Source organism: Lampetra fluviatilis, chromosome 2 (assembly GCF_964198595.1).
Source record: "Lampetra fluviatilis chromosome 2, kcLamFluv1.1, whole genome shotgun sequence".
In the NCBI taxonomy this organism is placed as follows: domain Eukaryota; kingdom Metazoa; phylum Chordata; class Hyperoartia; order Petromyzontiformes; family Petromyzontidae; genus Lampetra; species Lampetra fluviatilis.
Genome location: NC_136276.1, coordinates 29783263 through 29796051, shown reverse-complemented (window position 1 = coordinate 29796051; position 12789 = coordinate 29783263). Strand labels below are relative to the sequence as shown.

Here is a 12789-nt window from a genome sequence, read left to right as displayed (position 1 = left end):
ATTAGCTGCTCTTTCATGGTCACTATGAACTCAGAGCCACTTTTCTTCCACGTTTTTCTTAATCCAGCTTACGGTGTGTATTTATACTCATTATTTGCAGTGGTGCACAAGAACATTTTGATGTGTTGTGGGAAGAGGGCCATTGCTCGAAACGTCCTGGAGATTTTTTTAAATAGCAGTGTTATTGACGAATGTGTTTAGTTTGTTTAATATTTGGATGTATTGCATGTACATCTCATTTCTTTGGGGACAAAACATTCTAACGATCACTAATAACCGAAGATACCAACAAATTCACACGTAACCGTTATGTAATATACTCTGAAAAAACGCTTTAATATATTTTTTGTAGTGATAAAAATATACAAAGGAATTTACAAAAACGTGGAAATTTCAGACAAAAAACAAAGAAAATCAAGTCAGTGATAGTAAATAAGAGTACAAACCGCGCAAATAAGTGTACATTTTGGTTTCGCTAACGATGTGTACAATGCAATACTGTACAAGCAAACAAGGCAGTATAATGGGGATTTGAGGTCAGCCCGAACTACTCACAGAATGTTACGCTTCAAATTAAACCTGTGACACTATTCATTCGGAGAATACCATTCTGTGTCGATACACGGGGTTAACAAGTGATGGTTGGTGGATGGGGCACAGACAACAGAATCCAGTCTCCAGCTGCAGAGGGTAAGAGTCCAGTATTGCAATAAAATTAGAATGGCCAAAATATACAAGATAATCATTTCAAGTATTAAAAAAAAGTTTGATATGCTCGAAATGGATGGAGTTAACCTTCATTCTGAACCGCTTTGAGAGAATGTTTTATGTTTATATAGCACGGCAGAATTTTTAACGTGCAATTTTCACATGGAGATTGGGACATTTGCCATCATTGGAGTTGGCCAGAATCATTCAACTGCTTTTGACACATTCCAAGCCACACAGCAGCAAACGAAACAGCGGGAGAGTGGATGTTTCACCTGCTTGTATACACGGCCACACGAAAGTGCTTTAAAAACAGGTGAACTTCTATATGCATAAGGCAAGTTGCCAATACTTCATGATGTCGTAATTCAATCAATGGGCCTTAGGACTGAGGCGGCCTAGTTGAGCAACAAGATATTGCTGAATAATAAAGTGTGTAAAAAATACGTTGATAGGTTAGAACATGGTCTGAACCGCCAAGGTTTTACCGGCTGGCATTTGTGATGCAGAATTTATGTAAAACTGTATGTACAGTGTACACACTATGTAAAGAAGCACACTTTCCAATAAGTTGAGAAAATGATACATAAAATTTAAACGCAAAATATATGCTTCATTAATCAAGTTTGTAACAAAAAAAAATACAAGGGTTAAAATAAAAACATCAGAGTTATTGTAAAAAAATAATCTAATTTGAGTATATTATAGAAACTTGCCAGTCGGTGGGTTTTGCAAGCACATGCGGTGTAAGTAATGAAGCTCTCTGGTTCAATGTCTCTTGCTCCCTGAAGTGATGACTGTGAACCCCTATCGGGGGCAGCAGTGTTGCAAGCCCAGGGGAATTACCTCATTCGGTTTTTAACTCCGTGCCAACAAACTTTGCAATACAATTTTAAAGGTAAACTGTACTGAACCATGTTTTAATTCGGTGGGAAATGTGCACGAGAAAGGCAACGATTCAAACATTGGAAGGCAATTTCCAATGATATGTGGTGTGAAAATGCCAATTAGTCACCAACTTAGGCATTTATTTTGTCATCTGCATAAAAACGGGTTTCTTCACCGTTCAATTGAGTAGAACACAAAATCTGTGTTTTTGTACACTGGTGTACAGAGGATCGAATTCTCCAGGCCTGCCAACACTTTTGCCTTGGCCTGGCACGAATCTCATACTGTCTGCTCCCCACCATTACTGGTCTCCCCCCCCCCAACCTGTAATTGGCAATTGCCGAGGTAAGTTGAAGACTCGACACGATAAACATTTTCCCCAGGGGTGCAACAGCCACAACTCGGTGCAAGCGCCTTGATAAATATAAACCAGGGGGATGGGTGGCATCATCACCCAAGCCAAATTTGTCACTCGATTCAGACAAATCAGATGCAAGAATTAATGTATTATATACAAATCCTCAGCTGAAACTGCCAAGGATATAACAATGTTGTTTTCAAACATTTAATGTATAAATTATGTTTGGTTAATAAACCAAGGGTAATAGAAAAACCAATAGAAAACAAATATTGAAACAACTTATTTATTATTTTTCATTCAATATATTAATGTAGCATTAGGTAATATTAATATTTGTTATTTAAATGTAAGGTTATTCCAATTTTAATTTATCTTAATAGAATAAACCAGAGGTGGCCAAGTGGTTCAGTTGTCCAATCGCTGAGTTGGCACAGCGTAGATCCTGAGTTCGATCCAGGCCTGTGACTTAACCAGGTTCTCAAGTGTGAAAAGTCAAGAGTCTAAAGTTGGTCACGACTGACAACACAATAAACCATGTTAAATTCGGTTTTGCACTTAATATTCTATCCCTGGGAATTACAAATGTACATTTTAATGTCATGTGCCATTCTCGAGTGTGGATAAGAAGTTACTTGAATAGATTTCAAAAGTAGTTACGAGATTTTAACTTCTGGAGACCGCTAACATGACAGGATTGCATTGCTCTGCATGAATTCCAAAATGATTCAACTTATGCAATGCCAATTCGGTAAAAAAAGAAATTGGGATGACAAAAATAAACTTCATGGAATAAAGTTGATTTGTGTCACAATTATTGCCTTGTTCATTCATGTTTAAACTCTTAGAGAAGAACCTCGATCATATGAACCTTAACGTGTCTCCAAAGTCACTTTTCATTCATGCCTTAGCTCTTATTCCAAAAGAATGCATGCTAAAACTGAAAACACATTTAGGCTGCATCGCAGCATGGAAAACTACACAATGATGGGCATGCCCTCTGTTTTGAAAACAGGGCATTAAGTGGCTTTTTACAATTCGTTACCATAAATGGCAAATAAGCAGAAACGTTTTATATTTGTTTTACAAGCTAAATTCCGCTGTTTTGTCAGCAATGAGACACCAACCACAGCTTTGAAGGATCGAGGTCCTGTTTTACTGCTGAAATAAGTTTGTTTGGTTGAATATAGCTATGACTTTTGACTTTCAATCAAATGTGTTTTGTGGGTACTTAAATGTATATTTAGATGGGAAGGAAAATAAGTGTAATTTGAATATTCAGTTCCTAGATTTGCCCCCGTCTATAAAGCTGCTCAAACTGATCAGCAGAAATCTTAGTTAAATGCTTTTACCTAAACGATTTACACAACTATCAATATTTACAATTGCACCATACGTAAGACTATGGATGGCTTAAGATCAAAAAGTAACACAGCTTAGCATTAAGCCTCGATATATATTTCAAAATTAAACATTACATTTGTATTTCCACATGTCTTCCAGAAACACTTTAAGGGGCGGTCAAAAAGTTTAGACTGGAACATTTCAAGGCATGCAAAGACTCGCACTCTCAAATCACAAATAACACAAAATATATTCCCATATTCTATAATTATCATATAAAGATGGGGCTTTAAAATAAGCCTTACTTTTAAGTCGGTACGACCACTTTTTAAAACACTATTTTTTTAAGTTCATTGTCCTCAAAAACTTTTTGACCGCACCTCGTACATATGTACATGCATGTAAATAATTCCTCTCCGGAATCAGCCATCCCTGGTCAGTGCGGTGTGGAGAGGAAGAAGAGATGAAGGAAGAGGTAAGAAGAAAAAGATAGCCTTAAGGAAGAGGGTGGAGAAATTATAAAAGTGGAGAAGTTATGAAAGTGAAGCATGACTGTCAGGGGACACAATATGGAAAAGGAGGGGTTGGGTGGCAATGAATAGTGAGGAGCAAAAAGACAAGGAGAGTAAGTGATGAGAGCAGACAGAAACATGAAGGCAAGAAAAAAATAGGTTAATGTTATTGGGAAGAAATTGGGAAGGGAGTGGCGATAAGGGAAGAAAATGGAAAAATAAAGACTGGGAATAAGATACGGTCGGCAAGGAAGAAAGCAGCAGGTGTTGGGAACATGAGAAATTAAGTGACGTTCAGAGAACAAAGATGCAGATAAGAACACAAGATAGGGGGCAGGTGAGAGATCGGCGAGTGCAGAAAACAAAAGAGGGACAGAGAGGGGGATAAGAGATAAGTGTGGCGAGGGAATCGCACATCACACGGGTGGCGCAGCGGGCCCCAGCACGCGAACGCGTCCCGTCGTCGGTCCTGGCACCGATCCCCCGAGCCGCCGGACCTCAAGCTGCCAACCCGGCGCGGCGCGGTTCGCTGGCGCCGCGTGCCGCCGTGCGTGCTTAGCCAGGTGGTCGCTGCGCAGGAAGCGGCGTGCACACGCCGGGCAGGCGAAGCGCTTCTCCCCGGTGTGCGCACGCCGGTGGCGCGACAGCTCGTCCGAGCGTGCGAAGCGACGCTCGCAACCCTCCCACGAGCAGCGGAAGGGCTTCTCACCTGCAAAAAAAAAAAAGACGCGGCGCACGCACAGAGCACATTAAACGTCTGACCCAATGTCACAGGTTCGTTTAAACTTGCTGTAGCTAGTAGATCCTACAACTGGAAAATATCTACTGTACGTTAGCCATATTTTTTAATTTCCTTGCACAAAAGCACTCCTTAAATTGTATAGGCCAAATGTAGCAATGCAAGACAGAACAATCCTAAAAGAGAACCAACGAGGCTTTGCAGCAACATAACGGTGCTCACCTGTATGTGTACGCAGGTGCGCCTTCAGGTGCGAACTCTTGAAGTAGGTCTTCCCGCACCCCTGGTGCGAGCAAACGTGCGTCCGCCTGCGCGCCAGCTCCGGCAACACCGGCGCCGACGGCTGCGTGCCGGGGGCACAGGGAGACGACGGGGCCGGTGCCAGCGGTGACAACCGAGTAGGTGGCGGCGAGCGTCTCGTTGCCACCAGCTGCTGCTGCCCGGCTTGCGGAGGAAGCACCACCATCAGCGTGCCGGCCTGCGACACCAGGCTGCCCATGAGCACCAGCGGCTGCTGTGTGGACGGCGTGCGCATCATCAGCACGGGTGCCGGCAGGATGGAGGCGGGCTGTGCGCTCGGAGCGATGGGCACGACTGCCTGCTGTCCACGGGCAGGACGCTTGGCTGGGACTGGTGTTGCCGTTGCCACCACCGTCGATGACACGGATGACGAGGATGGCAGGACAGAAACGGGAGTGGTGGAAAAGCTAGGGGAGTGCGTGCGCGGCGCTGCCGTGTGCCCGCGTGTGATGGTCGGGCAGATTGCCGAGGATGTGGGCGTGCATTCTGCCGGCGCTGGGGCCGTGTCGGCACGGCGCTCGTTGGGATGGGCCACAGTGTGCATGATGGTGTCAGCCGTGTGCCGGATAACACTCGTCGCCATGGCCACTGGGCGGGTGGAGGGAGACTGTTGGATGGGCTGGCATGGTTCGCCAAGGAGGCTCTCCAGGCTGCTAGGCACATGGTTCTTTGTCGACTGGTGAGTGTGGCTTGCAGTCTGGTGAGCTTGACCCACTGGATGGTCAGTGTGGCTCGTCTGTTGGGTATGGTTAACACTCTTGTGGGTGTGGATAACCGGCTGTTGGGTGTGGCCAAATGTCTGGTGGGCCACACTCTGGCAGGCGTGGCTTACAGTCTGGTGGTTGTGGCCAAATGTCTGGTAGCTGTGATGAACATTGTGGTGGGCATGAGCAATCGTGTGCTGGGCGTGGGTGACTGGTGTGTAGGCGTGGCTAATGGAGGGGTGGGCATGGCCCTGCAGGGCAGTGATATGCAGGGTGGCAGGCCGTACGTCGCCCATGACAGCACTCGTCAGAAGGAGGCTGCCACTGCCCGAGTTACTCATGACGGTGGCAGGGGCCGACGGCGTGCAGTTGGAGGGCGGCTGCACTGCCGGGGCTCCCTCAAAGCTGACGGGGCTGTACGGTGGCGTCATCCACTGTGCAGACAACAACACAAACACAGGCACCCACAGACTTAAGTACAACTTATCTATTATGACCTTGAAAGTGCTACGAAAAATGCTGCAAAACAACTATTTTTGTCTCAGATGATATTTTTTTCTGTGTGGATAACTGCCCATTGGGTGTGACACTACAGATAGTAATGATGGAGAAACAATGCAATTGTGCAGGCTGCGGCATTTATAATAGTAATAATGAAAAGGCAATGCGATAGTACAGGTACATGGCGGAGACGAAGATGATAATGATGATGCCGATGCTATCACGATCTCGATATGAATCCTCACCACAGACGGCTGCCCCACATGCTCCGGATTGAGAGCCACTTCCTCCACCTCCATGGAGCAGTCGGAGCCGGGGGTGAGAGGCCGCGCGCTGCCTCTGCCCGACCCCCGAGGGCGGCCGATAGACATGAGCACCTCCACGGCCTCCAGGTCTACCTCGTCCACAGCAGACCCCTCGCTGTCGCACCGCGCGCGTGCCATGCACGCCTGCAAACACAAACACGCCACACGCATTTAGAACCACTACTACTGGCTTAATAAAAGACTAACAGCTCTGCCTTCAAGACACTGAACTGTATGCATATACCTATAGACACTAATACTTAGGTAATGTAGTTGGCATGTAGTTATTCACAATTGTTTTGAAAAAATTCACACAAATCATAATTCTCATTCACACAACTGGCTGCACATATTGTGCATATGAGTTTAAGTATCTATTTTAATCAATGCATCACAGCACCTCCAGCCAACTAATAGTTCATCGTTCCAGAAATATTTATTTTATAACAAAAAGGTATTAATTTAAAGCCAAGTTGACCTAAGGGTTGCCGGATACCATAACACGCCTAAATAACTTTCAAATGATTTGTGCCACCAAGAATTGAAACCACTTTCTCTGCGGTTGTCTTTACAAACTGCAAAGAAGATATTTTCCATATGACCCAAACACATAGAACCTGCACTCAAAAGCCAGATAACACATTAGGTTTCCGTCAGGAAACCCAACACAGGAATTTCCCTGCCCAGCTAAAAAAAACCTGAAAACAATCATTGGTAGGGCGCAACACTGTCCGTTAATGAAAAACGATCCCACAAACGCGCAGAATGTCAAAGCTCATCCGCTGTTCTCCATTAACCTTTGTGACACTTTCCTGTTGTCTATTTGTATTGTCATTCCGATTCCATTGACGTACAGGCCAGTATTAATAGTTGCACCATAAAACAAAGCATGATTTGCTTGGCTGAGCCAAATGCGTTGCTCGACACATTTAAAAAAGAAACATCCTCACAGACTTGGCCCAATTAGGCCAATTTCCTCCCCTTGCCTGCCTCAAAGCATTTCACGAAAAGTATTTGTGCCACACTGTGCTTAACATTGCCTGTCCCCTGCCCCTGTCTACTCAAGCCATCGAGGAGAGGGAAATTTAGACTGATGTTGACTACGATTGCATATCTTTCATCAAATGTTTCACATGCCAAATGGCAAATGAGTCCCAATGCATGATCTTGAGTATTCACTAGGTATGTAAGTAATGATTCACCTGTCTAGACAGAAGAATTGTCATTATTTGGGCAAACGAATAATTGAAAAAACTTATTTTTTAAATCTAGTTTATACTGGATCTTCCCCTCTATGACCATATACTATTATTAGTTGATTTTCAAATTCGACGTGTATCCTAAGAATCGATTAATCAGTATATGCCTCGTATTAATCATCAATGTATTTACAGTGTTTACATTTGTTAAAAAATAATCTGCATGTAACAACATTTTTCAAGCCCACCATCATCAGACACAGTCACCACCCTTCCCTCAAACCACTTCCACAAGAAGTTCTCATTATTTGTTGTTGTGCTTTGGATGAGCTCACTGGGCAAGTCATGACTTGCAAATGTGCGCTCCCTTTTACCCCAGGATGTAGCTAGTCCCGTTGGGGACGACAACTAATCACGAGATCATTCATTACAATCAAAAAACGTGTCGCTCATTGGCAAGAAAAGTGCAGGCGATCCTGCAGTGGCTGCTGTGGTAATTTATTAAATGTTTCCCACCATAGTAAACGTGGCATTGCCACAAATAAACTCTGGGTCACCAAAAAGGGGAGCACTGCCCCAGTGGGTTCCATTGAGCAACGGGGTAATTTTTTGATGTTTTACTTTGAGGGCTTCGTCATAAACCCTCGGTTATTACGTGGACTTTGGCTTCTGGACAGGCCACGTATGGGTTGGCAAGGGCCAGCTTGGCAGACAATAAAGGCCAATAAGGGTCCACTGAACTGGAGGCAGAGTGCTACACACATAACTAGACCAATGGCAAAACGGCTCAATGGGAGCTGCATTCGCCTAGTAGTGGACAGAATATGGTCCAACTTGGCGATGGCAACTTTCTCTGCAATGACAACTTTTTATTAAGATATATATTTTCTCAAAATTCCAGCCAAAATCCTGGCATTTTAGCATTTTATATGTTTGATGCCTTTAAAGCAAGAGTGGAAAGAGAATGGCCGTTGCAACAAAATGAAACTATACATTTTCCATGACTTTTTGCTGGTGAGCATTGACGGAAAAAATTGTTCCCCTTGTTCTATAAGAAACAACTGAAAAGGCCCTCTCTAAGCTTTTTAATCATTCCACGATTGAAATTACTATCATAAACAGCATTCATCTCCGTCTGTGGATCTTTCTCAGAAACCTAACGTTGCACATTCTGACAGGACTTTGTATGTTGTGGTAGTTGTACCCTAATCCGGGCCAAGATCTGAACAATATTGCGGGTATGGTGAGGGTTTTAAAGTGATATCACCATTCGGTAAAAGCAAATGTGTCTCCAAATTTTTCACACATTCCATCGGCCACATATCCTTCTGGGAGTGCATCATTTTATCAGCATTGATTCAACACAAGTAAACTCTGGACAGGAGCTCAACATGCTAGCTTGCTTGAACCAATGCCTGTGATTTACCAGATGTTTTCAGACAAGAACCCTTCTCTGTTAGAAACGAGTCCTAATTTTTGACACGAACAATTATTTAGAGAGTAAAAAATGCAAAGAATGCTGCTGTGAAGATGCACTAGAGCTGTTGACTTTTTTTGCGGCGAAGTGAACAGGACTCGTCCAATGGATAGTCTTGTACAAGAAATGTGGTATTTCCACCACTGGCTCAGAGCTATATTAGGGAGATGAGCAACGCCTCAATACTCGTACGAGCAAGGAAAACACTGACATTGTTTATGACTATGATTAGCAACTTTAGACTATTTCAGCTGGTCAGGCCCACTGAGCTAAGCAGCTCTGTCGCAAGAACAGCGCAAGACCGTCGGCAGTGGCGACAGTTATAGGACACTGAAGGGTGGGAATGTGGACACAGAGACCAACAACAAGATTATTTACGCGAAACCTGCAAAAAAGTACGTAATACGTAGGCTTTCGTTGGCTATACAATGATACTAAATGTTAAGTTATCGAGCAGTTTGGTCCATCAGTTTCAAACACCACACAAAACCGCGTGATATGTCTCGCGTAAATCTTTGTTATGTTATTTTTCTCTTATTTACATAATTAATTACATTGACTTCACTGTTTAAATGCCTGGAACCGGATCCCAATAATGGTAGAGGGGGGGTGTATTGGGGGGGGGGGGCTGTGGAGCGCCATGGTGGTGGGGGGCGGAGTGTGGTGTTTGTAGATGGGGGGAGTGGATGGGAGGTGGTGGAGAGGGGGTGGTGAGGGGGGTGATGTGGAGGGGGGGTGATGTGGAGGGGGGGGGATGTGGAGGGGGAGTGGTGGAGGGGGTGGTGAAGGGGGGGTGGTGGAGGGGGAGTGGTGGAGGGGGTGGTGAAGGGGGGGTGGTGGAGGGGGAGTGGTGGAGGGGGGGTGGTGGAGGGAAGGGGGGTGTGGAGGAGGGGGAGGTGTGGAGGAGGGGGAGGGGATGGTGGAGGGGAGGGGGGATGTGGAGGGGGGTGTGGAGGAGTGGGGGGGTGAAGGGGAGGGGGGATGTGGAGGGGGGTGTGGTGGAGGATGTGGTGGGTGGTGGTGCGCGCGCGTCTGGCTTGTCGGAGTGGGTGGGGGGGAAACGGCGCACAAAGTTCAGCGCGTGCAGCAGTGGGCGGGTAAAGTGGGGCAAAGGGCGCCCACGCGCGCGCGGCGTGATCGGGGGGGGGCAGGGGGCGCGCGTGACGTCACGGGCACGAGCGCGGCGCCCGTTGGCGGAGCGCGGGCGGGGGGGTGCCCCACCCGCCAGCTGATAGGAAGCCCCCCCCCTAAATCCAAAGTCCCCCCCCTACCAACCCCCCCCCATTCCCTCTCCGCCCACGCCGACTGCAGCGTGACTGCCGTGACACCTGCAATGGGTTGGGGGGGATGATGATGAGGCGGGCCCCGTTGCTGGGGTGGGAAGAGTCCGAGGGGGGCGTGCGATGGCTCTGGCCCCACCAATGTTTGTATCACGCACCGTGATTATGACCGCAGTGGCGGCTGTCTTCTAACAACGTGAAACATACCCAGGCCGGCAATGACGAAGTTTGTGATGATGCCGTCTAAAGCGCAATGATAGACGGACACGCACGTCGGTGGCACTTTTTATGTTGCAGTAAAAGGGGCGGCTGGGGAGGGAGGAATTGTTTTTTTTAAAGTGTCAAAAGAAGTGAGATTATGAATGTAGCCACGGACAAATTGAGTGTTAAATTGCAATGTAAATGCAGTATGGAATTTGGAGATTGCCTCTACATTTAAAACATATAAATTGTACATAGCTTTAAGCCGTTCCTCCGATAAATGTTTTAAATGCAGTACAGTATATTAGATAATAATTTTGCTGTTTAAATAGTAATACTTTGAAGAGATGCCACACAACATGTATATATATTCAATTACGCAAGATTGCCTTTGTGGACCTTTGTAATTTGCCAAATCATTAATGTATTTTTTAAAAGTGTATCACCAATGCTGCACCATTAAACGCGGAAAGAAATCGGTTAATGCTCTGGTTACGTTATGTTATCGTCCTTATCAGCATCGACCCAGATAACATTTCATTTATAGCGAACACCAAGCCCTCTAAATTTTCTACTCTCACGAATCATCCCTAAACTAATATCGTGTTCAAATATTGGCAAGAACCCAGCGTCGGTGGCGCGTGACGAGCTTGCAATAAACGGTCCCGAGGAAATGCCACACGCACACATGGCATGACGCACACATGGCATGACACACACATGGCATGACACACACATGGCATGACACACACATGGCATGACACACACATGGCATGACACACACATGGCATGACACACCGGGGCTCACATGGCATGCCACACACCGGGACCCACATAGCATGCCACACCGGGGCACGTGGCATGCCACACCGGGGCCCACGTGTCATGCCACACCGGGGCAGACATGGCATGCCACACCGGGGCACAAATGGAATGCCACACACCGGGGCACACATGGCATGCCACACAGGGGCACACATGGCATGCCACACACAGGGGCACACATGGAATGCCACACACAGGGGCACACATGGAATGCCACACACAGGGGCACACATGGCATGGCCACACCGGGGCCCACATGGCATGCCACACCGGGGCAGACATGGCATGCCACACCGGGGCACACATGGCATGCCACACACCGGGCCCACATGGCATGCCACACAGGGGCACACATGGCATGCCACACACCGGGGCACAGTACAGTCACAGCATCGGCGGTCACATAAATGAACCACATTTTTACGCGCAGCGTAAACTGTAACAGCCACGGCGTTCAAGCCTTACCAGCTCGGCTTGGAAGTCGGACGGCCCCACACGCCTCACGCCACGGTAGAACGAGCCCATGGCTGCAGCTCCAGAACACCACAAGCACATCAGAGTTGCAACGCGTGGAGCTGGGACGCCAGAGCTGTTCTCCTGCTCCTCGGTCTCCCCGCCCTGGGGTCTCCCGCGAAAAACAAAGAGGGGGTTGGCCCTCGCCTCTCCATCAGCCAATCGCGTTGCGTGAAATCGGGCTTTCTCTTACGCTTGACCAATGAGATTAGGGCGGAGGCGTGGCTAAAATTGCGAACGAGCAATCGTCGTGGGAGTGGTCACGGCAAAAAAAAGCCATCGCTGCGACCAATCGTATTGCGCGCAAGCGCGCGAGCACGCGCCCCGTTGACCAATGGCGAGCGAGGGTGTGCGCAACGACGACCAATGGGGAGAGCGGGAACGCGTGATCGCGGCGTGCACCGTGCGTGCATCGCGAAGCTCAGCGCGCGTGCCAAGCTCCTGGGCGTGCTGTGATTGGTCGAAAACGGGGGGTTCGGCCGTTTTTGGCCCCCCCCACACCCCCACAACATGCACAGCCCCTCCCGGCCAACCCCCCCCCCCCTTCTGGCCGGGCCCCCCCATCCAGAACCGGATTAGATCGGGCACCACAATGCCTCAAGAGATTCATGCAAACGGATATAATGCATCATGAATGATTTAAATCAATGTGTCAATCCACTGCTAGATTAGAGAAAAGCCCTCCATCGAGGGTTCATCATTTGTGTTTTGACCGTACTTCATCACGATTAAATCGTGGCCGGGAATCGAATTTATCTCTGCGGTTTCATGGCCACCGTTCCACCTACAAATTATATTAAAATAAAATGATAAACCTTCAGTCTATGTCATCATAGTACTGTAATGGGGGGGGGGGTATAATGACAGTGTGGGAAAATAATTAAACATATATAGCATACTGTACCTCGAAAACCCCTCTGAATAAATATTGAGAC

The 12789-nt window shown here is 47.0% G+C and overlaps 1 protein-coding gene across 1 annotated transcript; it reads right to left on the bottom strand.

Annotated features, from left to right (window-relative positions):
* Positions 1–317: 317 nt before the first annotated feature.
* KLF10 (KLF transcription factor 10) lies at positions 318–11971 on the bottom strand. The gene is made up of 4 exons (XM_078873413.1): positions 11807–11971; positions 6300–6503; positions 4772–5987; positions 318–4519 (listed from the first exon to the last, which is right to left on the bottom strand). The coding sequence occupies exons 1-4, from the start codon at positions 11894–11896 to the stop codon at positions 4227–4229; spliced, it is 1803 nt and encodes a 600-aa protein (XP_078729539.1). The 5' UTR covers positions 11897–11971; the 3' UTR covers positions 318–4226.
* Positions 11972–12789: the final 818 nt, after the last annotated feature.